General features: G+C 23.5%; 5 protein-coding genes across 5 annotated transcripts; 2 read left to right on the forward strand and 3 right to left on the reverse strand.

Annotated features, from left to right (window-relative positions):
- Positions 1 to 4586: 4586 nt before the first annotated feature.
- Positions 4587 to 7292, forward strand: LOC122848213 (putative histone-lysine N-methyltransferase 1). Its single transcript, XM_044146133.1, has 2 exons — positions 4587 to 6342; positions 6408 to 7292. The coding sequence occupies exons 1-2, from the start codon at positions 4859 to 4861 to the stop codon at positions 6991 to 6993; spliced, it is 2070 nt and encodes a 689-aa protein (XP_044002068.1). The 5' UTR covers positions 4587 to 4858; the 3' UTR covers positions 6994 to 7292.
- A 437-nt stretch (positions 7293 to 7729) lies between these two features.
- On the forward strand, positions 7730 to 9645 carry LOC122848214 (embryonic polarity protein dorsal-like). The gene is made up of 8 exons (XM_044146134.1): positions 7730 to 7844; positions 7926 to 8131; positions 8196 to 8457; positions 8549 to 8698; positions 8766 to 8950; positions 9031 to 9172; positions 9244 to 9364; positions 9450 to 9645. The coding sequence occupies exons 1-8, from the start codon at positions 7775 to 7777 to the stop codon at positions 9604 to 9606; spliced, it is 1293 nt and encodes a 430-aa protein (XP_044002069.1). The 5' UTR covers positions 7730 to 7774; the 3' UTR covers positions 9607 to 9645.
- Positions 9646 to 10166: 521 nt separating this feature from the next.
- LOC122848215 (tubulin beta-1 chain) lies at positions 10167 to 14947 on the reverse strand. Its single transcript, XM_044146135.1, has 3 exons — positions 14734 to 14947; positions 11072 to 12051; positions 10167 to 10977 (listed from the first exon to the last, which is right to left on the reverse strand). Exons 1-3 carry the CDS (start codon positions 14788 to 14790, stop codon positions 10671 to 10673), a joined length of 1344 nt encoding a protein of 447 aa, XP_044002070.1. The 5' UTR covers positions 14791 to 14947; the 3' UTR covers positions 10167 to 10670.
- A 7928-nt stretch (positions 14948 to 22875) lies between these two features.
- LOC122848216 (valacyclovir hydrolase) lies at positions 22876 to 25481 on the reverse strand. Its single transcript, XM_044146137.1, has 5 exons — positions 25231 to 25481; positions 25072 to 25162; positions 24640 to 24960; positions 24293 to 24548; positions 22876 to 24212 (listed from the first exon to the last, which is right to left on the reverse strand). The coding sequence occupies exons 1-5, from the start codon at positions 25348 to 25350 to the stop codon at positions 24119 to 24121; spliced, it is 882 nt and encodes a 293-aa protein (XP_044002072.1). The 5' UTR covers positions 25351 to 25481; the 3' UTR covers positions 22876 to 24118.
- A 67-nt stretch (positions 25482 to 25548) lies between these two features.
- On the reverse strand, positions 25549 to 27600 carry LOC122848217 (ubiquitin-conjugating enzyme E2 C). The gene is made up of 4 exons (XM_044146138.1): positions 27324 to 27600; positions 26728 to 26842; positions 26439 to 26643; positions 25549 to 26357 (listed from the first exon to the last, which is right to left on the reverse strand). The coding sequence occupies exons 1-4, from the start codon at positions 27425 to 27427 to the stop codon at positions 26236 to 26238; spliced, it is 546 nt and encodes a 181-aa protein (XP_044002073.1). The 5' UTR covers positions 27428 to 27600; the 3' UTR covers positions 25549 to 26235.
- Between the last annotated feature and the right edge of the window lie 56 nt (positions 27601 to 27656).

Consider the following 27656-nt stretch of genomic DNA (forward strand, 5'->3'; position numbering starts at 1 on the left):
CTCATAAATAAAACAAAAAAAATATACTTTCGGCTTCAATTTGATAAACGCGGGAATACACATGTAAATAATTTACATAAATATTTTATTTACACACGTCACACATGCAATAATTATAATATAAAAAAAATATAAATCAAGTTAATTTTTTTTCATTATTTTAGTGGCTTCTTTACACTGTTGATTGTTGGAACTAAAAAATTTTATACCGACATGTTTCGATGATGACACGTTGTCTGTCCCTTGCTAATAATCATTTTTTTTACATCAGACACTTTTTAATTGTATGCAGGAAATTGTTTATTTATTCTTCTATTAATATTTAAAAAATATATACTTTGATAATTAACGGAATTCATCTTATTCAATTATAGTATTAATTTATTTTATTTTATTCAATTACATTTGCAAAAATTTCATTTTGATATTATAATTTATTATAAAAAAAATATATGTATAATATGAACTTGATAATATTCATCAGCACTATTTTAATAATGAATAATTTTATTTATCAAAAATCGAGGATTAAAATTTAATCTAGTTACAATCAATTTGGCAATTAAAATATTTATAAATTATGAATGAGCACCTGTAATTAAAATTAATCTTGTAAATAAAAATAGATGGATAAAAAAAGAATTTCTTGATTTACAAAATAACTTGTCAATAAACTCAAGATAAAAATATAGTTGTTCCAAAAAATTGTGTTTATTTTATTTCACAAATTTTGATTCATTTTGAACAAACAAAAATAAGCCATTTTATGAATTTTAATATTTGCAATTGAAGATAGACCTTGTAAAAGATACAACAAGTTTAATTGTAGTCTTTTTTTATTTTTAAATTAATAAAGACTAAAGAAGAAATTAATTAATACAGATTTTGGATCAGTACCTGATTAAAATAACAATAATAATTATTATTTATATTTATGTTTTGATAATTATATGTCAAAACAAATAAAAAGTTTACACTTTTCTTAATCCTACGTTTATTGAATTTTTATTATTCAACTGAAAATTTACTTAAAAATTTATTTTATATAATTATTTTTAATAATATTAATTTATTTTTAACATTAAAAAAATTATAATTGTACTTGTTCTATTATTTTTTTTTCTTTTATCTCACACGTCACGACAATGAGATTATGAGAAATTGCATCTTTCTTGTGACTTAATTATATATCATTATTATGAAAATGAATATTTAAATTTTATTGTCAAGGTTTTCCTCAATACGCAAATGTTTTTACAAATAATGTAACATATTTTATGAATTAAACATTTTTATTTGTTTAATCATGTTTATAAATTCTTCCTTTGATTCATTTAGATCAATAAACAAATACTTTAAATGCAAAAAATATGAAAGTTATTTGCATTTGAGAGTAAATATTTAGAACAATCCTTTATTGCGTTCAGTTGCTGAAAAAAAATAATATTAAAAATCAAAAATATCGAAAAATATAATAATGAAATAATTTTCATATTTATTATTATAATTTTTAATCAATTGTCATGATACATCAAATTTTAGTTCAATCATTATCGGGTTAAATTTTGTTGTAAATAAAATTATTTTTATTTTACCCTAAAGGTCATTTAAATTACATCAGCGATATTGATTGAAACTGCGTGTGAAGATTATTTAATATTAGCAAAAATTATTTAAATTAATTAAATTTTTGTATGAAAATAAAAGTTAATACAAAGAATAAAATTTTTTTTTTTTTTGAATCTATGATTGTTATATTTTATTATGATGAATCATAATAAATCATTATTAATTATTAATAATTAATGTACTTTCATGTAATATTTCGAAATCTAAATAATATATTTTTATACAAGCGTCCAATCAGAGAGCCTGCTCACAAGATTTGTGCTTGCCCTCTTGCACTCTTTGTGAGGACACTATCTGCCTGGGCACTTGTTCTTTTTTTTCGACTAATATGAATAGTAAAATACTGCGATTCATATTGTTTTATATCAGGTACTAATGTAACGCCTATATGTAAAAGTCGTTCTCGATCTTTTGATATATCCGCTGCTTTTTTGATAAATTCAACAGTGACACTTGTGTCCTCAGCATAGAGCTCTTTCATATCGGGTGAATTTTCAAGAACTTTGGTGACTGAATCATCAGTAATTTTAGCACTGCATGGTAACTTTAACTTTGTTAAATTTTTAAGTAATTTTGTTGAAGAATCAGTGACGTTATTACGGCCGATCAATTCTAGAGTTTGTAACTTATTTATTTTTGAAATTGCTACTATACCATCATCACTTACCAATTCACAGGAAACACATAGTATTTTTAATTGCACCATGACATTGGCAATAATATACAAACCATTATCAGTAATTTGATGATCCAACAAATTTAATTCCTTACAATCGTCTAATTTATAAATATCTCTTAAAATGCTATCATCATAGTAAGGAGCGTCACATAGCTGGTGATAATAACTCGTTTCGGAAAGCCATATACCAGCCACTTCAAATTTTTCCAAAGCCTTTAGTTCAGGAATTACCTACAATTATAGATGAGTATTTAAAGAATAAATAAAAATATTTTTGATTTTTTTTTTATAATAAATATAAAATTTAACTTACATAATGAATTTCTGTCGGAAACTCATAGAAGCACTCACCAGAGAAGGGATGCATACAATTTAACAGACTCAGATGAGTCAATGTATTAGCAACGTTTCTCAATGAATTAATTAGAGTAGCTGGTATCAAGAAATTTTCAAGATTTTCAAATATAATTGTTAATACTTTTAGTTTATATAGACGTGTAAATGCATTGAATAATATATCATCGTCCATATAGGTGAATCTCAACCGAAGATTTACGAGGTTTGGACAAGAATCATTAATAATTGGCACTATGTTACAATGACAATAAGCTGTCAAGTCTAGTTTTGTTAAATAACGTCCACATTTATCAAGTAGTGATTTTAAAAAACTTAATTTTCGACGAGTTATTGGATATTTCTCTAAACCGCGAGGATTCTCCTCAAATTGCCAATAAATTAATTCAACTTTTTTGACTTTAAACCAAACATAATCAAGAGCTTTTTTCCATCTTTTGCATACTAAAAAATAAAGTAAATACGAATATATTAACGACCATTACTAAATAATTTTTAAATCAAATAAAATTGATATTGTAATTATATCATACCCAATGCAAGTTTTGGTCTTTCACATACTGATAAATACGTGAATATTTCAGCCAGGCAATCATCATTAACACAGTCAATTATTATATTTTTTGCATAAGAATGATCATTATGCTGATGGTATATCTAAAAATAATAAATAATATATTTTTAATTATAATAACAACAATGAAATATTTAATCTATGAGCATTTTTTGACTGTAGTTATATTTTAGACCAACCTTTTCATTTTTTTCATTAAATAAACATGTTGAAATTTGATTTGTAGCCTTGTGTTTTTTTACAGGGATTTCTTCAAACTCTCGATCATCATTAGGATAATACATCTAAAAAGAATAATTAATATTTATATTTAATAACAATGATTTAATATTTAATCTACAAGTATGCGTTTACAGCTGCAGTTATTTTAGACTAACCATTTTCTTTTCAAAGGAAGGTGCTGAACCATCATAATTTCTTTCAAAGATTTTTCTAAATTCTGATTTACTTAATATTTTGAGCTCACCCATATTTGATAAAATTAAAATTGTTTGTAAATATTTGAGTTTCTACTCGATTTTTTTTTAATTAGTCTTATTTTTTAAATGAAATAATTATCTATGTTGACAATTTTTTTCAATTTTTTTTGCCTCGGCTTTTTTTTAGATAATGAATGTCAAAGTTGACAAATTTTATACACGAAAATAGGGTAAAACAATTTTTTTTTTCATAAACAGCATATAGTAGATTCGTTGTCTACTCGAAAGCTTATTTTTTTCTATCAAATTGTAGATAAGAAAAAAACGAATATAATTTGAAAAAATAAAGTATGTTTGCCACGGATTTTATGTTATTCAAGTTTAAAAAAAAAAAATATTTGATTTCTCGCGGCGAGTGATGCACACAGACATGACATACACAAGTATATAATGTAGCAGTGTACTATGCTTGCTTGCTAGCAGTAGTGTTAGTATCTGTCTGTATATGCACAGACACACTGAAAAGCCAATTTTCAAGACAGAAGCGCAACAAAATTTTGGGTACCCAGGCATAAAATTTAGCGTTACGATATACGGGCCCCTCAAACTACAAATATTGGTTCGACTATGAACTTTCACAAACAACGTTTAATTTTTTATTTTATTTTTAATTCACGTTATATATAGGTATATATTATTATATTAGAAAAGATCATAAGATTTTTAAGCTCTGTTTTTTACTAAACGTCACTACAATATAAACATCATTAGACATTCGAATACACGTGATATTTGATAAAAAACAAGGAAAGTTGCCCCTAGTTCACGCATACGCATTACGCAGTACGCGCAGACCTGCGCAGACCTCAGGCTAAAAAAAAAAATTTCAGTATAAATGAACCTTTATTACTAGAAAAAACCAAACTCTTTTTATATAGTGATATCTGGAAAAAATGTAACACCCCCAGGCCCCAAGGCCCCAATCAGCCCCAATGGCCCCAATATTGCGAATAGAGGGAGAGAGATGACCTTGTTTTGGTTGTTGTGTGTGCTCCGGTGAAAATTTTAATTATAAATAACATTATTTATAATTTATATTTATAATTTAATTACAAATACTATTATAATTGTAAATAAAAAAGCTGCTAATAATTAATAGAATTAGTGTGTGTTGTATGATAAATAAATAAACAATAAAAAAACATGAATAAATTAGTTAAAAAAAATTCTAAAAATGTAAACAAACAACAGACACCTAATCTCACATTTTCACAATTAATAAAGCCAAGAGGTGATAAAACACAAGAAACAATATATGTTGATCAATATGCAAAACTTGGTAAGGGTGATTATATACGTGATTGGTTAATGACACATAAACAACGTTCAAGTGATGATAAATCATCACCATCATCAACAATACAATCATGTGTTAATGACACACCACCTGGTAAAAGAACACCAATGTCACCATTAACACAATTTACCAATTTTAAACGTCAAAAAACTGATAAACCACTGCCTAGAATATTATTTCCAAATATTGATGAAGAAGCAGTTAATATATCAAAAGAATTATTTTCTGACAAAGAAAACAATACTTCAGATGAAATATTATCTGATGAAAGTTTTGATAAACAAAAAACCAATAATGATAATATTAATACATCAAGTACAACAATATCACCAAGATCAAAACTTGCTGCTTTTCATACAGGTAGAAATAATATAAATGATAAAAAAATAATTAAAAATAATAGACCAATAAAGGGTAAATTTATGAAATCAAATCGTCTTTTAGTTAATCAACAAACTGATGATAGTTCATTGATAATATCAAGTGCAGAATCACCAGTATCATTGATGAAAAAAAAAAATTGTTTATCACCAAATTCAAGTGATATTTGTTCAGTTAATTCATCACCAATAAAACAAGTTGATAAAATTATTGAACATGAATCAGATGATGATAGATTTGATTTAATTGAATCACCAAGTGATGCTAGTGATATTGATAATAAAGATAATAAAAATACACCAAAATATAATAGAAATATTAAAAATAATATTGTTAATAATTTATTATTAAAAAAAGTTAAAAAAAATTTTAATAAAACTAATTTTGATTTTATTGAAGAGCCAGATAATGGTGATAGTTTTAATAAGACACTGTGTGATAATGATATTGTTATATCTGATGATGAATTGTCATGTAAAAATTGTAAATATGATGATAGTATTATTGAGGATCCAGAAAATAATAACAACGATAAAACAATTGTTCAAGATGAAGATAATTCACGTATAAAAAATAATATTGAAGAGCCAATTGATGATTTGGCAGTTGAAAATAATAAAGAACATTTGAATGAATGTGTTGAAGAAGTAATTGAAGATCCAGATGATGATGGTGGTAAAAAAATCCATGATCAAGTTGATGAAATTGTTCAGGATTATTCAGAGACTGATTCTGATAAAACATACTGGTCAAATAGTAAAAATGAACAGCAAGATTTATCACAAAAAATATCACAGGTATCACCAAGTCTTCAAGGTTCATTGTTGGAAATAACAAATAGTGATTTTAATATATTAAGTTGTGAATCAACTATTTCAAGACCATCTGATTCAACAATTAATCCAATAGCTGTTAATCCAGTTATGAAAAAGAAACAAAAAGCTAAAAAGTATGTTGTATAATTTTTCTTGTAATGAATAATCAAGTTAATTTTTAATTTTATTTATTTTACAGAGGAACATTGGAGGGAAAAGTACAGACACTTGTTAGTAATCAAGTATCATTTCTTCGTATTTGGAGGCATCAAATGTCACAGGCTAGATTTCAAGGAGCAACAACAGCACAATGTGTTAAATTAAAAATAACAAATATTATTCATAAATATCATAGGCAAATATTTTATGGTGTTATTATTGATGATACACATGGTCTATTTGATAAATCAATTGACAAAACAAGCTCATCACAATCAAGTCAATGTAAAAATTCAAATGATTATTTGAATAGATTAATAACCATCATAACATCACCAGAAATTGTTGGTAAATTAAATTTTGAAGGTAGTAAAATATTAAGAATTTATCCACCTTGGGATGTTATTGATTATGATAAGCTAATATTAAGCTGTTTATATTTTAATGTTGTTAATGATAAACATCATGATACTGATGATCATTTTAATGACAACAATGTTATTAGAGTTGTTAAAAAATTTAATTGTCCTTGTATTAAAGCTAGGAAAATGACTGATAATTGCAATGTCAAATTAACTAATTCAAATTTAAAACCAAATGTCATTCAATACTTGTTTGATCATTGAATTTATTTTTATCAAATTTTATTATTATAATTATTCTTTTTTATCATTTTTATTTATCAAAGACATGTAATTGTTTAATATTTTTATTTAATAATTTTCGAGTTATTTAATTCATAAAAATTATAGATAAAAATAATTTAAATTCAATAATTGATTGAAAATTTTATAATCATTGTTAAAAAAAAAAAAAACCAAGATACCTGTTAATTCTTTTGTTTATTTTTAAAAATAAAATTAAACAATTTAAATTTACTTGATTTTTTTTGTTATTATTACAAAGCTATGGAATTTCGATTTTAAAATTTCTTATTTTATATTTTTCATGGATTTTTCTCAAACGAGTATAAATTATCTCGTTGAAAAAAAAAAATTTTAAACTAACAATAGAGAAACTAGTCATACAGTTGATCCACTGCGTCAAAAAAAAAATCCTAAAATAAAAAAAAAATCCTTATTTGTTGATAAAAGAATAAATGAATAGAAACAAAATATTATATCGAAAAAACTCAGAGGGTAGCCTGAGCCACGTATGACTCATAGATAAAATTATGCGTGTGAAAATTTAAGTGATAGATAAGGTTTGCAGTATCAGTGTGTCAAGAAGCCAGTTGTCACTGACAAAAATCATTCAAGCAACGTCAGTCACTCCGAGGCATCAGCTGGCATCACTTCGTAACAAGTCTCTTCTCCAAAAATTAAAATATTTTAATAAACTATTTATCAATTTGAAAGAAAAGTTTTTATATTTTTCATTTAAATTTGCAATTAAATAAATTAAATAATGCAATTTCAATTTGAAAAAAATTTGCAAAATTCTGAAGGTGATTTCGATGACGACTCAGACGACACAGGTAAATATAAACAAAATATTTAATTTTTTCTTCAAACTAAACAGCTAATAAAATAATATTTTTATTTTTTTTTTTTTAAAGCAAGTGAATCAGGAGAGGGTAGACTTACCATTGACACGTCAATTAACGATGAGCCAATTAAAACCTCACCGATACAAAATAAGATTTTATCATCTGTAATTGAAGTGATAGAACAGCCAGTGAGAACATTGACATTTAAATATCAGTGTGAAGGTCCAATGAAATCTAATACTCATAAATTAGAGAAGAAATTTATTAGCCTTCGTGTAAGTTAATTAAAAATTAAATATGATAAATTTATTTTACTAAAATTGTTTAATTTATTTTTAGATTCATGGTGGTTATGAAGGTCCAGCTTTATTATTTGCCTCGTGTGTTACAAAGAATCAAGATGACTATAAAAAATTCAGACCACATCCACATAAAATTATTGGTAAAAATTGTAACAGTCAAGGTATTTATGTTCTTCCAGTGGTTTTGAAAAATGACAACGTTATAAATATTCCCCAATTAAATATATTGTGTATCAAAAAAATTGACTATGCCAAAACTCTTCAAGAACGCGCCAAAATTAATGTCGATCCATTTCAAGGTAAAGCAATACTTAAATAATTATTAAAAATTGTTTGATGTATTTTTTAAAACAGCGAAATTTCATTGATAATTTGTGTATTTTTTTGTAGCTGGATTTGATTATAAAAACGAAACAAACACCATTGATCCATCAGCAATAAGATTATGTTTTCAAATTTTTCATTACAACAAAGTTGATGGTAAAGTTTGTCTACAAAAATTATCAAATCCAATTGTTACAAATCCAATTTACAACAACGGTAAGTTGATATCAAATAAAAATAAAATTATTTAATAGATAATTTATATTTTGTGGTTTTTTTTTAGATTTAAAAATTTGTAAATTAAGCCCAGATAATGGTCCAGCTTGTGGTGGAACAGATGTCATACTTTTATGTGAAAAAATTCAAAAAAATGATATTAAAATACGTTTTTTTGTAAAAGATTCAAATAACAAAATTATTTGGGAATCATTTGGAGGATTTAATCCAGTTATTGATATTCACAAACAGGTAAATAATATCAATCAATTAAATTATCAAATGAATAATATTTTAAAGACAATTTTAATGTTTTTTTTTTTTCTGTTTAGTATGCAATTTTTTTTAAAACACCAGCTTATAAAAATCAGACAATTTATGAGACAGTTGAAGTATTTGTTGAGTTGATACGACCATCAAATGGTGATGTGAGCAACACCTGCAGTTTTAAATATATACCAGATGAAGATACAGGTATTAATAATAATGATTCTATAAATTTAATTAATAAAATCAAAAATTAATAATTCATTTTAACTTTACAGACATCTATGAAGACGTTGGATCATATATGAGCAACCAAAATTTTAATAACCGTGATCAAATGAAAGCTAATTCAAGTGGCAGTTCAAGCACATCATCAACAGGTTCATCATCTAGCTCAAGGTATAATAATAATTGGAAAAATGATAATAATTTGTTGGATTACTTTGAATTTTGTTGGTTAATTTATGTGCTTTGTTTTTTGTAGACTTATTATTGCTCCACGTCGAAGATTATCATCAGCCACATGGTCAGCACCTTCACCTAGCTCTGATACATCAGGACCTGCTCAATATGATGGATATAATCAACCTGTATCATCCTTCCAAAATGTCAATCAAAATTATAATTATTATCAATTATAAATATCCCAGATTAATTTAAATTATGTTAAAATTTGATAGAGCAACAATTATTGTAAATTAATATGAATTTAGAATTTTTAATTTCTCGTTATTTGTTAATAGCTAAATTTATTTATCAATGACAAGTAAAATTTCGTCGTTTAGTACGAATAAAATGATATATAAATATGTAATTTTTCTTTGGATCAAATAAAGAATGTAAAATATAAAGAAAATATTTCTTTTAATTATTTTATAAATTTATTTATTTATTTATTTAGAAATAAATGAATAAATTGTTATTATTGAAAACATATTATTCATTATGATAATTAAAAAATATCGAAATAATTTTTTTCGAAATTAGTTGGCATTTAGCTATCAAATTATTTCGATTTTTTTCTTTTCTTTTGTAGAAATATTTAAATGCAAAAAATGAATAATGGAATATAAATTAAATTATTAATAATGAATTGAAGTATTATTTATTTTTTAAACTAGAAAATAAAGGTAATTTAAAACGATAATAATAAATTTTTTTTTAAATGTTTTTATTCGACAATAATTTAATCAAAGATGACGTCGATGGTCACATGAAGTGTGTTGTTACACTGCGGAATCACGGCTTCTCTTATGAAAAAGTACTTTATTATTTTTTTTCTTCTTTAATTTTATTTCTTACAAAAAAAATTTCTTAATTAATATATATATTTATATTGTATTGAAATAATAAAAGCAATAGTTATCGTCGATGAAAAAAAAAAATTTAATAAAAAAAAAAAAGAGCGTACACAGATTAAGAAAAAAAAAAAAAAAAATAGTCAACAATTGCGCACGCAGATTTAAAATGCGGTTTGATCGTGAAAAAAAAAAAAATAATACATACTGTTTTTTTGTATAAAAAAATGAAAAAAAATTTATAAATATTATTAACGATTTAACCGAAAATTAAGAAGCGTGAACGTGCGTGTGTTCATGCGATTAAGAAGAAGGTAGAGAGTACAGAGAAATAGTGGAGATATTTTTTTTTTTTTTTTTTTCTTAATGTTGTTGTTGTTTTAGTTAAATATCATTTGTTATTAAATTTAATTCTCATCAACTTCGCCTTCTTGTTCTTCATCAAATTCGGCATCTTCATCAGCAGTTGCTTCTTGATATTGTTGATATTCAGAAACAAGATCGTTCATGTTTGATTCAGCTTCAGTGAATTCCATTTCGTCCATACCTTCACCAGTATACCAATGCAAGAAAGCCTTTCTTCTGAACATAGCAGTGAATTGTTCAGAAATACGTTTGAAAAGTTCTTGAATTGCTGTTGAGTTACCAATAAATGTAGCTGACATTTTAAGACCACGTGGTGGAATATCACAAACGGCTGTCTTGACATTGTTTCTATTTAATTAAAAAAAAAACAACACGTTGTTGATTAATAATACAATTCAATTAAAAAAGAAGATATATAAATAGCAATATAAATAAAACTTACGGAATCCATTCAACAAAGTATGAACTATTCTTATTTTGAATGTTAAGCATTTGTTCATCAACTTCTTTCATTGACATACGTCCACGGAAAATAGCAGCAACAGTTAAATATCTTCCGTGTCTTGGATCACAAGCAGCCATCATATTTTTAGCATCAAACATTTGTTGTGTTAATTCAGGAACAGATAATGCTCTGTATTGTTGGCTACCACGTGATGTTAATGGTGCAAAACCAGGCATAAAGAAATGTAAACGTGGGAATGGTACCATGTTAACAGCTAATTTTCTTAAATCAGCATTTAATTGACCAGGGAAACGTAAGCATGTTGTTACACCAGACATTGTCAATGATACAAGATGATTTAAATCACCATATGTTGGTGTTGATAATTTTAATGTACGGAAACAAATATCATAAAGTGCTTCATTATCAATACAATATGTTTCATCAGTATTTTCAACAAGTTGATGAACAGATAATGTTGCATTGTATGGTTCAACAACAGTATCAGATACTTTTGGTGATGGTACAACAGAATATGTATTCATAATTCTATCTGGATATTCTTCACGAATTTTTGATATTAATAATGTTCCCATACCAGAACCAGTACCACCACCAAGTGAATGAGTCAATTGAAAACCTTGTAGACAATCACAACTTTCAGCTTCTTTTCTAACAACATCAAGTACTGAATCAACTAATTCAGCACCTTCAGTATAATGTCCTTTTGCCCAATTATTACCAGCACCAGATTGTCCAAATACAAAATTATCTGGTCTAAATATTTGTCCAAATGGTCCTGATCTTACTGAATCCATTGTACCTGGTTCCAAATCAACAAGAATTGCACGTGGTACATATTTACCACCAGATGCTTCATTGTAATAAACATTAATTCTCTCAAGTTGAAGATCAGAGTCACCATGATAGGCACCAGTTGGGTCAATTCCATGCTCATCACTGATTATTTCCCAAAACTAAAAAACAAAAATATCAAATTAATCATTTATAAATTTACAAATTATTATTTGACCTAATTTTTTTATTAATTATTAATGATATTTTCAACAAGAAAAAAAAAAAAAAAAAAATATTAAAATTCAATAAAAAATAGAGGTGACAGAAGTTCGTTAACCCAAGCCAATTAGTTCGCGTGTATTCAATTGCGTGTAATGATTATAATCATCATCCACCCATACGTAATAATTTAAATATACAATATAATAATTCAACTTTTTTATTTTTTATCTTACGCCTTGATACTTGTGTGATATATGTTCCACGACGATTTAACAAACTAAACGCCTGACTGCCAAACGAGTCTAATTAAAACACTTGTTTTAATTTTAAATAAACATTATAAAATCATGTTAAATCCAGTCATGCTTCATCACCCAATTTCATGTATTATTAAAAAAAAAAAATAATAAATACAGGATGCAGAAATGGAACAGACAACATCGAATCACTGCCCACGGGATATTATCCACAATCTTTTGAGAGATCAAAGACCCCAACAACAACGGCACTTTTCATCAAGAAAAATTTCCTCTTTCATTAAATCCATCATCAATCCATCAACACTCTCAATGAATGAATTATTTTAATAATAAATTCCACAATGAATTGCATATAAATAAAATCCCATTTATATTTTTAAAAAAAAACCTTTTTAATTTATAAACTTGAAGAAATAATAATGATAGCTTTAATAAATAATGAAATCAAAAGGTGATATGTGTCAAGCATACACATGTCCATATATGTGCATCAAAAAAACCTGATTCTACGCCTTTTTTTGTCCTCAACATTTAACACAATGTTGTTATGTATATACGTGAATACATGAGTCACCAATGTCAGGACTATATATAGATTGATGACTTGCTTTCATGATAATTATCATAAATAATATGTTATCTATTTTTATTAATTATTCAACTTAATCAATAATAATTTAAATTATTATTTTTAAATTTATTTCAAGATGATGATAATTTATTTCAAGTATAGCATCTGGCACACCCTGTTATTATCCAACAAAGCAACACAAAATTTACCAGCTGCTTTTGACCCTTTGTATTATTATTATTTTTCGAAAAAAAAATAACTATATTTAAAAGAAAATATTTAATTATTTTTTGTAAAAAATAAAAAATTGCTGGGGCTTGGTGTACAAGGTAGCTGGATGTCTTTGTCTAGGATCAATACCTGGGATACATTTTCAACATGTAGGTATGGTGGTGGAGGTATTGGCAGGGTTCGTTGGCAACAAGCTGAATAATTAAACAAGCCTATGTCTATTCTCGACGATAAAAAAAATATATAAATTAACCAACAAGAATTCCAACTGATAAATAATTGATAACAAACTGTCAGAAGAGAAAATATACCAAAAAAAAAAATGAGCTGATAAAATCAATATTATTGAGTTTTATTTATTTTTAAAACAACCGTTATGGTTTGGTTACTTTCAAGGATTCCATATTGAGTCAATGTCCCTCGAGAGAAAGACGATACATGATGATAATCAATATGAAAAATAAATCAAGTAAATACAAGACAGTTAACGGATATTTTTGCAGTATGTACTTACAAGGAGTTTGTGAGAGAAAAAAAAATATATTGTGCAATGAATTGCATCAGTGGATTGAGATAAAATGTCTCAACAAGGACAACATTGACATTATTGGAGCCATGCAGTGGGACGTTTCCAAATTGAGTAAAATCTACTTTTCCTTGATTATTACTATCAAGAAAATTCATTTTTTTTTTCTTTTTTTTTTTATGGTGTCGCCTAGGGGGTATGAAACGTGTTGAGACTTGTCGGTTCAGTGCATCTGGTGGGCGAATAATTCCAGCGAAAAAAAAAAAGAAGAAAAAAAGGTAAATTGCAAGAGAAAAAGAGAGGAGAGACAGTGCGCACGCACTCGCTCGATGATGTTTCCCGCATCAAACTGCCAGACGCCACACCCATCGTCATTAAAATAATCATAAAAATTATGACAGATATTTGTTTAATTTAACAAAAAAATATTTATTAAAAATATTTTAATAATTATGCTGTTTTTATCATTTATTTATGATTATTTAGAGAATTTTAGGCTGAGATAATTAGTGCAGTTGCCAAGGAAAAAATCAACCAATAACAATTGAGAATGAGGAAAAAAAAACCGTTACATTTTACGACGCTTGCCGGCCGGCAGACGCTCGTCGCCATGACAGATAAATTTTTTTTTTTTTTTTTTTTTCTATTGTTTAACTAACAATCTATCGAAAAATAATTGTTGCAAATTTGTATCAATTTAAATTGACATTGTTTGAATTATTTAAAATTTTTTTTTCTACTGCAAATTTGAGGCCATTTTTAAGCTGTTATTTTTTTATTTTTATTTAATAATTTTTCCCCCTCTGGCTATGTTAATTTATATCAATAAAAATCTGACAGAAATCAAAAAAACAAATGATTGTAAATATAGATTTTTTTTTGTTTAAAAAAAAAATGATAATAGCTTGTTTGTTGTGTTAATTAAGGAAAAAAAAATTAAGATAAAAATGACGCTAGTTAAAAAAAAATGACCGTTATAAAAAAAAGAAAAAAAAAAAATTCATTTTGATTTTAATTTTTTGGAGATTAATTTGATTTTTCTATGACATACCTTAGCACCAATTTGGTTACCGCACTGGCCAGCTTGAATGTGCACGATTTCTCTCATTTTGCTTGTTTTTTTTTTTTGTTTAAATTAAAATTGATTGATGATTAAAAATGTTGTGGTTTTGAGGAACTATTGAACGAACACAACGCGTGTGAGATCACAAACGAATATGAGAAGTGAACGGTGCTCGTTAGAGATTTTCAAGACATGAAAGCGTCATCAAGTGGGGGAAATAGGTAAAATTATTTTATTGGCTTATTTATTTCCCCACTATTTTTAACTATTTTATTGACCAATCAAATGGAATATTTTACTTGTCATCGCGCAGTGTCATGCGTGGTTTATAAAAATTTGTTTGACCTTGATATTATTTTGTTTTTTGCGCATGACACTACGCAATGACAAGTAAAATTATCCTAGATGGATTAATGATCAATTTACAATAAAAAAAAGCTCAATATTTATATGATTTTTAAAGCTATAATATAAATAGTTATCAAGTCATCGAAAATATATTTTTAAAGCTTATCATAAGTTTAATTTTTTTAAATTAAAAATAGTTGAAGGACTTATTTGGAATCTAATGATTAAAAAACAAATGAAGCTTTTTTTTTTTTTTTTAAATATTTGTCTTATCAAAGCTCGTAATAATATGTATATTTATTTTTTTTTGAAATTTATATTTTATTATTTAAACAATGGTATTTAATTAAACAATAAAAAATGAATAAAAATAATTTAAATTGTCATGGAAATATTTTTATAAATCGAAATAAAAAAATATTGAATTTTATCATTTTTTAAAAATTTATAAATATTGTTTTAAGTGTGTTTGTATTATTTAAAAAATATTATTTAGATTGGTCAGTTACAAGGCCACTAAACAATGACTAAATTTATATATTTAGAAAAAAAAAAATAAAATGTTAATTAGCTGTCGATTGACGCCTTATTTGGAAATCTAATCAAAAAAATATTATCAAATTTTTTTAATGAATTTTAAAATATTATTTTATTTCTTATCAAACTTTTCAAATTTAAAAAAAAAAAAATTTAATGATACTAGATAGAATATATAATATAAATAAATAAAATATAAATATTTAAATTTAAATAGTTAATAACAAATTGATATTAAAATTAACTTTAATGTAAAATTTTCTGTATCGAAAATTCGAAATAACCTTGATGAATAATTCATTAAGTTTTGTTGTCAACTATTGATTTTACAAAAGTAATATTATTTTTTATTTTATTATTATTTTGTTTAATTAATTATTTTATTATTATTTTTTTTGGCAGGGGAATATTATATTTAAAATTTTATGAACACCGCAATGCGACATATTTTATTTCGTTTTGAACAAACAAAATTACTGTTCGATTCGAAAAAAAAAAACAACAACCAATTCATCAATTGAATACAAATTTATAATCAAAATGAAACATTTTATTTTTCATGTTTACACATAAGACATCATCATAATTGTCACGTAATTTAATTTTTTTTTATTAATTTCGAAAAGGAAAGTTTCTATAGAAATAAAAAAAAATCTTTTATTATTTTCGCTTTAATTTTTGCCTGGACGTTTTCAATTTCCGTGTCACTAACTAACTAATTTTCCACACTCATTCTCGTCAATTTATTTTAATAAAAAAAAATGTCTACAAATTAACTCTCATTATTTCAATTTAAACAAAATATAATTTCACATGAAAAATTGAATTTTCGTTATTTTCTTTTTAGTTTTAAAAATAGAGGATGACAATTATCTGCTGTAATAAAATATATGTAGGAAAAAAAAAAAATTGAGACAGGTGGTTTGCCTGAATGAAATCAACCCCGGAAATTAGTTGAGTAAAAATGACCTCGAATAATGTGTGTGTGAGTAATTCTTGCAAAGCTTCATAAAAATAAAATACTTAAATAAAAAAAAAGTCAATAAAATTGTGTGAGTCATGAGACGACACTGTACTATGTTGTAATAATAAACATATATATTCATAAAATTTATGTTTAAATAATAAGCCATAATTTATATGAATTTAAATTATTATATTTACATAAACAATGTAAAATTATTATTAATAAATAAATGAAAAAAGATGAAAAAAAATATCTTTAACTCTGGTAGAAATTACAATTGTTTTATATATTTTTAAATTATTATTTAAACAATTATTTAAATTTATTATTTAACCATAAAAATACAGTTTTATTTTATTATTAATTGGCTTTATAAATTAGGTAACTATTTATTAACAATATAATTGGTTAAAAGAAAAAAAACAAATTAGTATTTTAATTTTTTTAGAAATTTTTTTTTATTTATATTTAAATTATTATATTATTATAAACAATTAATAACAGATTAAAAAAAATTTTTATATCAATCTATTTATTTAATTATTTACTTGAATTAATTGTTAATATTAATTTATTATTATTATTGTTATTAATTGTTTAAAAAAATATAATTTCGTATTTTAATTTTGATAAAATCTTTTTTTACGAAAATTATAAATTTTAAATGAATTATTGTAATTAAATTATTAATTTTTTTTTTTTAATTCTTTATTATTATGATATTGTTTATTTATTTAAACAATTTTTTAATAGCCAAGAACGTAACATTATTGATAATAATTTTATTTTCAATTTTTTAAAAAATACTTTCGATCGTATTTTTTTGTTATTTAAAATTTTTAATTATTAATATGCTATTTATTTAAACAAAAAAAAAACCAAAATAATTAAAACAATAAATAAATTACATAAATTTAATCATTCGCCATAAACTTTTAATTTCAAAAATGTTTGAAAAAATAAAAAACGACATTATTAAATAATTGCAGAGATTAAATACTGGTAACACGAGTTTCTCACTCAACCCAACTATTTATGGTAAAAACTATTTATTTCTAAAAACAAAATACTATATATAAAAAATAAAAAAAAATTCAAATCAATTAACACAAACATAATCTCATTATCATTTTCCATTTAGAAAATTTAATTTAAAAAATAATAACTACAATTCTACAACTATTATAAATGAGTCATCACAATACAATCATGTTTTTTTTTTCTATTTTTAAATGTCTAGACAAGTATGCTCTCATATTTATTACACAACAAAAATCAAAACATTATATATCGTTAACTGTCCTTAATAATTTTTTGAATTAAATAATTATCCATCAGTGGGTGACAACAGACAATTTGTTAAAAAAAAAAATAATTCAAAAGAAAAAAAAAAAAAAAAATCATACGTCCAAATTGAGACGAGTAATTTGTGTCTTATATATTTGTCAATAAAAAAAAATATATATATAATTTTATTTGTCAATGACATCATACGATGATTTCGATTCAATGAGGTGAAAAAAATTTTATTTACAATTTATTATTATTGTATTGATCGATGTGGATGCTCCAATTCATTTGAACATTTTTTTTATTTTAACAGTGGAAGGTGGAGACAAGGGGGATATTGTTTTATTCTTGTGACTCATTTTATTTATCATTATTTATTGTTAATATTATTGTTATTATTATATTGGCTTCAGGTGATTGCGTGAGTTTTTTTTCGATGTAATATTGTTAGGGTTGTTTTGTAGCTATGGGGTGTGTCATTTAATACTTGGAAATACATGAACAACGACATGTTGTCTTAGTAACCCTAAAAAAAAATTATTTTATTATTTTATAAATAACAAAGTAATAATAAATATATTTTTATTATTATTATTTTAAATATAGACATGAAATTTTATTTTTTATTTCGATTGTTCTTGTTGTTTCGAATTAAGATAAATTTCTATAGATAAAAAATTATTTTTTCGATTGAAAATTCATTTTTTTTTTTTATTGATAAATTTTTATATTTTATTATTGTTATTATTAACAATAAATAATAGTTTATAAATTTTATAAGAGTCGACTAAAAGTTGTATAAATTTCGATTTCAATTTTATTTCTATATAGAAATTTATTTGACATAGAAAATTTCTACAGAAATATTTTTCTACAACTTGATAATTTTTTTTTTCTAATTTATTTATTAAACAATTTAATTATTATTTATTTATACTATTATTATTATTTATTTATGTTGTTTTTTTTGTTGTAAAACTTACATTTGTTGTTTGATAATTTTCCAGTAGCTTTGCCTCGTTATTATCATTGTAAAAAGTATATAATTTAATTAAAAAAATCAGATACTTAAGAGTGGGAGTTTTTTAAAAATTTACTGAGGGTTGTATTGTAATTTTCAGGTGTGTCATTTAATACCTGAAAAGCCATGGTCAACGACATGTTGTCTTAGTAACACTGAGAAATATATACTCACTTTTATATATAATGTAGAATGTATTATATTGATCCTGACCAAGGAAAAAAAATATAAACTCAAGACAAAACTCGTGTGAGAATGACAAGACAATTGCTGCCCTTTTTTTTATTTTTTATTTTTTAATATTAGTGCTTGAACCAACAAGAGAAACAAAAAATTTTTCTTTTTAATTTTTCAAGTTTTTCTTCTATTCATTAACGGTATAATTTAATTTAATTGATGACTCAACTATTACATAAATATTTTTTAAATAACTATCTTCTTTTCAAATTTTGATAAAATTTTTTTTACAAAATAATTTATATCTCATAGATTATTTAAAAACCATTTGAAATAAATTTGTATATTTTTTTTTAGTAAATCAAAATATTAAAAAATAATTAAATCAAATTTTTATAATTAATAATTATTATTACACTGTGTTTATACAAAAAAAAATTAAATAAATATTTCACAAGGTCACTAAGCAATGCGACAAATTACTATTTTTATTTTTTTAAACAAATTAAATTTTTTTACTACAAAAACAATTAAAAAACAATAGAAAAAAATATTATCATCAAATGATTGGTATTTCCTGCAATTAATAATCGATTAAAAATATTTTCTTAATTTGTTTGTTTAAATATTAAATCATGATTGAGGTCACTGTGTTTTTATTTATCATTTCGTTTTTTATTTTTCGTCAAACATTACGTATATTTTTCTCAGGGTTTGTTATGTATAAAATATAAATTGTAAAGAGTAATATAGGTGATCATGATTATCATTATGTATTGTATTAAAAAAAAAAAATTAAATGAGAGTTAAAAGAGTAAAATAAGCAACATTTGTACGAGACAGGAAGAGTATATTGTTGGATTGCAAGTTGCCCTAGAAGGTATCGTCCTCAACATTAAATGTTGAATATATTTTTCTGAAAGTAATTCTCTCATGTGAATAAAATATACGACAATGAATTTATAATCATAAAATTATCCAAGTAGAAGGGGTCCATAATAAAAAAACAACAACAACACAGAAATGCATTCTACCTTTTTTTTTTCGATTTTTTCATTTTCAAATTTCCATATATGAAGGATTTTATTGTCCTCCAAAATTTATCCATGTATTTTCTTATTTTTATGATCTTATTTCAAGTACCATTTAATTTATTTTTTTTTAATTTAGAAAGTTGTGATTGTCGTATGAGCTGATCAACATTAATGATGTAATTTTCATGTAAAATTTAAATTAATCTGTCTCAAGGGAATCAATTTTTTTGTCTCGATAAAATTATAAATTATTCTTTAAATAAATAATTAATTTTTAAATAAACAAATAGAGTTTATAAATACCAAATTTTAAACAATTCATAAATTTTTTTTTATTATAAATAAATAAATAAATAAATAAAAAGTTTAAATTTTTATTTTATTTTTATTTTTAATTTGATGATTTTTTGTGTCTGCTTAATTATCTAATGATTAGAAAATAAAATTATTATTTTTTTCTAAATGACAAGTTTTATTTTTAAACATCTTATCAGCTATTTTATTTATTTTGTATGAGAAATATTTATCAGCCAGAAATAATGTTGATGTTTTGCGGTCAAGGGTCGTTTAACGATTTTAAAATCATGATAATAATAAAAGTTTAAAAGGAAAAATAAATATTATATTGCATTGAAGGTGTGCCGTAATTTTTTCAATACAACGTTTCGACTTGATTCGCTGGTTTTCACGGTACAAGACAAGGTAGAATTGAAAGGAGAGGATAAAGAAATGGGTCTTGGCATAATGTGTGGCAAGAAAACAGTCTGTCCATATTTGGCATCTTCGATTTATATTTTTTTAAAAAATACTATATACACGACAAATTGAAAAATATATTTAACATTTTCCATAATAATACAGCAATTTATTCATTAATCAATCTAATTTTTATGTAAATAAATCAGACCTGGAAAAAATATCGAAAATATGACCTTAAATTTTTTAATTTTTTTTATTAACTGACGAGACGATTTTTTGTCAAGCGTGGGCATAACAAACATTATGACCACAAATTTATTTTTATTTTTCTTAATTTTTAATTTTTTTTTATATTCATTATACACCTACACAAGAAAAAATAAAATTCCCCTTCTTCAAATTATTGTTATACTTGTTTAAAAAAAAAAATGATTTATCACATTTTTTTTTTTTTACAAAATATTTAAGTCAAATTATGATATATTATCAGATTGAAATAAAGAAAAAATAAATTATTTTTTTTTGGGTAATTTTTAAATAACGTGTTTATTTTTATATTATTTATTTAAATTTAAAAAATTATTGTATTTAAATAGGGTATAATTATTGTACAGTCAAAGTAAAAGAAAAAAAAAATTTTCAAAAAATTTAATTTATTTTTAAAAATCATTTGGCGATGAAATTAAATGAAAAAAAAATTTTTAAATGATCAATATTTGTTAGTAAATGATCTATAAATAATATAAATATTTTTGAGTATTTTTTTTTTTATGAAAAATGGGCTTGGTTCAATCAATTTAATGCACATCACGTAGTTTAGGGTCACACGAGTATTTTCAGTTGGAAGTCTTTTACTCTCTTATCGATCTGGCTCATCCAGACAGTCAAAAAAAATAAATAAATAAATAAAAACAATACATAAATAAATGGGAAAAAAAATTTTATAAAAAAATATATAACATTGATTGGACTTTAGTTACTCAAGCAATGCCAAATGTTTATTTAAAAATAAATGAAAATTTCTCATTGCAATACGAATTTTGGATTCATCATGGGCACCAAGGTGACTACCAATATAGAGTGATCGACTATATAAGTAGCACAATCCACTTTCTACATTCAAACAAGGATGATTTCTCAGTTTTTATATATTTTTTATCACGGAAGGCTAAAGTTTTTTTTTTGCTCAATTTTTGATTTTTAAAATTAACAAAATTTTCTAAATTTTTTTTTTATTTGTTTATTTTATTTTTATTATTTAAATTAATAATTGCAAGTTTATAAATAACAGGTAATTTAGCAATTTAATATTTAAATTAAAACTATTATTTATAAATTTTTTTTATTATTCTAAAAGTCAGCAAAAAAAGCTTCAATTTAAATTTAAAAAACAGCTAATTTTTCGGATAAAAAGTTTTTTATTGTTTTATTTATTTATCCAAGCTAAATTTATTATAAATAAATATTTTTTTTTATTTTATTAATTACATTATTTTATTCCAATTATTATAAACAAATTATTTTATTTTTATTTATTTTATTATTTGCATAGGAATTTTAAGTTTAAGAAATTAAATTTCAAATTTTTTTAAAATTAGCTAATTTGATTTAATTAGTTAAATAGTATAAATAAATTTTTAAGGACTTAGTAAATAGTTGAAAATGATAAATTTTATATTATTTAATTTTAAAATTACATTTAAAATATTATCCATCCATACAAAATAATTTAATTGACAATTATTTATATCCATGTCTGTTGCTCATAAAACAATATGACTCATTCTTGTGTATATATAGTTTGTATAGTAGAAAAAAATATTAAAAAAAATTTCAACTCACAGGAGATATCGATTCTACTCTTTGCTAACACAAACAGCGCAATGCGGATATATATTTTTTATATAAAATTAAGCCAATTTTGTTATAGATAATTTGTTTTTTAAAAAAGTCGAAAGAAAAAATTACCACATTGTTGATGTATTGCGGATGAAATAGTAAATCTCAGTGTCTTACAAGAAGAGATGATAAAAGAAATATAAAATTATATTTAAAAAAAAAAAAAAAGACGGAAGGGCGTGACTACTATCCTCAACTTTACCCAGCTAAAATGCAACGAGGCGCTTCCAAGCCGGTCATGCACATAGAACTCTTCACGATATGTGAGCACCACTAATTTTTAAAGTTGAAAATTTTTTAATTTTTTTATTCTATATTACATTCAAGTTGTTGCTATTTTAAAATAATAATTTTACAATAAATATAATAGCTAAATTATAAAGAAAAAAATTTATAATTAATTCGAAAAAAAATTTTTTTACTATGTAGAAATTTGTTGAACTGAAACATCTTTTCGAAAAAAAAAAAAATAATCAAATAGTAATTTTAAAATACATATATTTAGTGTTAAAAAAACAAAATTTAATATTTTTTTTTTAATTGTTAAACAATAATTTTTAATATGGAAAAAGTTGCTCAATTAAATGATAAAATTTTGTAATTTTAAATAAATTTTTTGACTGTTAAAAAAATTTTTAATAATTTTTTTTTTTTAATTAATGATAGTATGACACACCTATTGAATTATTTACAAAAATTTTTTTTTGTTTAAATATATAGATGTTTATTATTTTGCGTTATTCATCTCACCCACATACAGCCTCTTCATACAAGCCACGTCATTCATTGATCACACCTCGTGAATTATTAAAAATATACATTTATTTTTAGTTTTAAATTTTTTTTCATTACCAAACAATAGGATGATTTCGATGACAGACAAAAATATATATTTTAAATATTTATTTAACATAATATTGTATGAATTTAAAAAATTATTTTGTTATTCTTTATTTATAATAAATTCAATTGCTAATTTAAATTATTCAACAGAAGAATTTTAGATCAACAGATCAACATTTTCTCCATTAACCATGACATCTTTGTGTTAAATTAAAATTTTCAATTGACAATTATTACTAGCTAATTTTTGTAATTAAATTTCAACAAAGATTAAAATATCTTTTTTCTTATACTTCAATATTAGCTGTAAACATCAACCCACAATGCAAAAAAAAAAAATTGAATGAACTCAATTAAATAAATAAAAAACTAGTTCAAATAACAAAATGAAAATTAAATTAATTTAATTTTTTTAGTTTTTTAAATGCAATGTATAAAAAAATTCATTAAAAAATGGAATAAAATAATTGAAAATTTCAATTATAATAACAATTTAAAAGTCAATAAAATATTCAAAATATAAATAACAATAACCATTGTTAATAATAAAAAGAAAAATTAATTTTCAAGTAAAAAATTTGTAACAAGTTGATTAAATTCTTCGTGATATTTTAAATGAAGATTATGAGCTCCTTTTTCAAAATATTTCAGCCTAAAAAAATGCCAAAAAATCTAAATAAATAATCTATAAATAAAACAATTGATAAATTAATAAAAAAATAAAAATAATACTTTGAATTGGAAATGCAGTTGTGTAGGTAAACCGGATGTTCTGGATCAACCATGACGTCTTTATTGCCATGAACAATTAGCGTAGGACAAGTAATTTTATTGATCAAATTACGACAAATATCACCATTATTTTTTTTATATATATTAATCATAGCATCAACCCACAATGACCAAGTTTTTCTAAAATAATCTTCTCCATACATGGCTATCATTGGTGCCTTCATTCTTTCTGACCATGAATTAATATTTCTTATGCCTATAAAATATCAAAAAAAAAGTCATTTAAACCTTCAAATAAATGAATTACAATTAATTCTACATAAATAATATCATAAACATTATTTTACTTTCATAAATTTTGACTTCTTGAGGTAAAATATACGAGTTGGCACCAAATACTACCAATTTTTTAATAGAATTTCGATTACTAGCAGCAATTATTAATCCAGTTATTCCACCATCACTCCATCCAACCAGTGAATAATTATTATATCCAAGTTTTTTCATTAAATCATTTGCATTAATAGCATCTTTATAAAAAAAATCATCACCAAATTTTCTACTTGGTGGTATTGATTTGCCATAACCAGGTGGATCCCAAGCAATTATTGTTAAATTTTTTTTATCTAGGCCTTGTAATTGTGGCTTGAAGTCTGTCAATGATGAGCCTTTCAATATCAAAAATTAATTTTAATTACTACATGGTACTTGTGGTTGATAACAAAGTCCAGTTAGTGATAATAATTTTAGATGCTTGTTGTTGTTTTAAATGTACTTACCAAGTGCACCAGGAAGCAGCAAAACTGGATGACTGCCTGATCCTGTTTTGATGTAATTAATATCAATTCCATTTACATTTATTTTATTTTCCTGAATATTAAATTAAAGTCAATTAGCTAAATAATTTTATTGTTGTTATGTGATGACATATTGTTTACCTTCATTGTGTCAGGTGACATTGATGAGCTGTTCATTTTAATTATATTCATTGGATTCAATTTTAATTTAATATTCGAAATTAATTTTGATGTCAGTGACAGTTTTACTGATGAAAACATTATTTAAAAATTTCTTTTTTATTTCAGATTACATCAACATCACCAAATGGCGTTTAACACTTTTATCATAAATTTTTTTTATTTATTTTTGATGTTTTTTTAGTCTGTCAAGTTGTTACACTTGGATATCTTTTTAATTCAAGATGAATTAAATAGCAATAAAAATTTCTTCGATTAAATAATATTACTAAAATATAAATAATTTATATATCAATTTTTATTTATTTCAATATATTTATCTTAAATTTATTTCAAAAAAAAAAATTACAGTTTATTAAAAGCATCAACACAATGAAAATATTTTAATTAAAAAAAAAAATAAACGACAAATATTAAAGTTAAAGAAATTATTTATATATTTTTTTTTTTTTTGTTCAAGACATGATGATTATGTTGGAGGACAATATATATTATATAAAATCAAAAAATTGAATTTATCAAATAATTATTGACAAATAAAAAAAAAATTGATCTAGTAAATTAATTATATAAATAAATTATATTTTCATAATGAAAGAAAAATTAAATAAACTTCTTAAAAATGAGTAAAAAATAAAAAAAAAAAATATTCCTTTTTTTTTATAAACTCAATGACTTTATTTATTATTATTTCAAATTTTAATATTTAATTGAACCCTTTATTATTATTGTTATATACCTGTGATTTTAATATTTTAATCAGCCAAAAAATTAAATTAAAGAAAAGAAAAGAAAATGAACCTATTGTTAGAAATTATGATTAATTTAGTTTTTAAATAGAGCAAATTGTGATGTACTTAAGATTGTTTTTGTCTGTTTAAATTGTTTATGAAATGATGTTAATAATAAATTTGAAAATTTGATAAAAATCATGTAAATGAATGTGAATAAATTAAAATTGGCTTATCATGATTCTTGTGTACGTTCAGCTTCTCGATGATATTCTTCAAGTAAATATTTTTTGTATTTTGTTTGATCATTCCAGAGCTCAGCAGCTTGTGGATTCAATGGGCTTTCATTATTGGGTTCTAAAAAAAAAGATCAATAATTAACATAAGGACTTGATAATTATAAAAAATCAAAAAAATAGCAAATTAATTTAAACGTACCTCCAAGAAGTGATTGAATTGAGAGTAAAATAGTACGAACATCATACAATGCACTCCATTTGTCCTTGAGTATATCCAAGCAAATATTACCAAGATGATCAACATTGGGATGAAAACATGTTGTTATAAAACGTACAATTGGTGCACTGTATGGATAACTGTGTGGAAATTCCAAGGTTAATTTGTAAACTAGTCCAGAATAAACCTGTTAAAAAAAAGGCAATTTAATATCATTGTTTAAATAACATATTATACATGTAATTCGTTTATTTAAATATAATAATATTACTGTATCTCGAGGTCCAGTTATTGTACCAATCCACTTGAATAAATTTTCACCATCTGGAAATGCTGATACTCCTTTTTCAGTGCACATCATCAAAACCATGAGTTCTTTTTGTAAACTAAACATCAAAAATTCATATTTTTATTAATAAATCATCAAAAATAACACAACTATCACATTACAATTATTATCAAACTCATGTTAATTTCTGGTCAATTGATATATTTTCATTCACAGAAAATTAATCAAACAAGAATGATAATTATAATAATAAAATTTAAAAATAATAAACACATGTATTCGCCATTTTGAATAACAAAATATTGTGTATAATTAATGCATAAAAATTAATTAATTAATTAATATTAACAAAAAAATATATAAAATAGTTTTGTTGGCTTATGATGCAGGTCAAGCAAAACGTGATTTGTCAAAGCATCATAAAACACATGAGGTTATGATGATGAAAATGATGAAAAATAAAATGAAAATAAAATTAATTTGAGCAATTTTTCAACTAAATTAATTAAATAAATCAATTATCAACTAAGCAATGAGTATTAATTAATATTTTAATTATTGATTGACATTTTAATTACCGTTTACTGACTGCATGATTGTCCTTTGGTACATTTTGCTTTTCTTCCTTGGCTTTGCTGTTTGAACTTGGTGATGAAAAAAATGGATTAATATTTTGTGCCATTTTTTTTTTTTAATTTAACTAAATTATTATTTATTTATTTATCTGTTATTGACAATTAATTATTGATAAATAAAATTGATGTATTTTTTTATTTTTTATTTCTATTTTATCGTCTCTTTAGTCACAACACAAACATGAAGGGGGGAAGAGAGATACAACAGTCAATCTGGTCATGTACTTTTTTTCATTTCCCCCTTTTTTTTTGTACTGACTGTTCTGAAAATATTGA

The sequence above is a fragment of the Aphidius gifuensis genome, linkage group LG2 (assembly GCF_014905175.1).
Source record: "Aphidius gifuensis isolate YNYX2018 linkage group LG2, ASM1490517v1, whole genome shotgun sequence".
Taxonomy (NCBI): domain Eukaryota; kingdom Metazoa; phylum Arthropoda; class Insecta; order Hymenoptera; family Braconidae; genus Aphidius; species Aphidius gifuensis.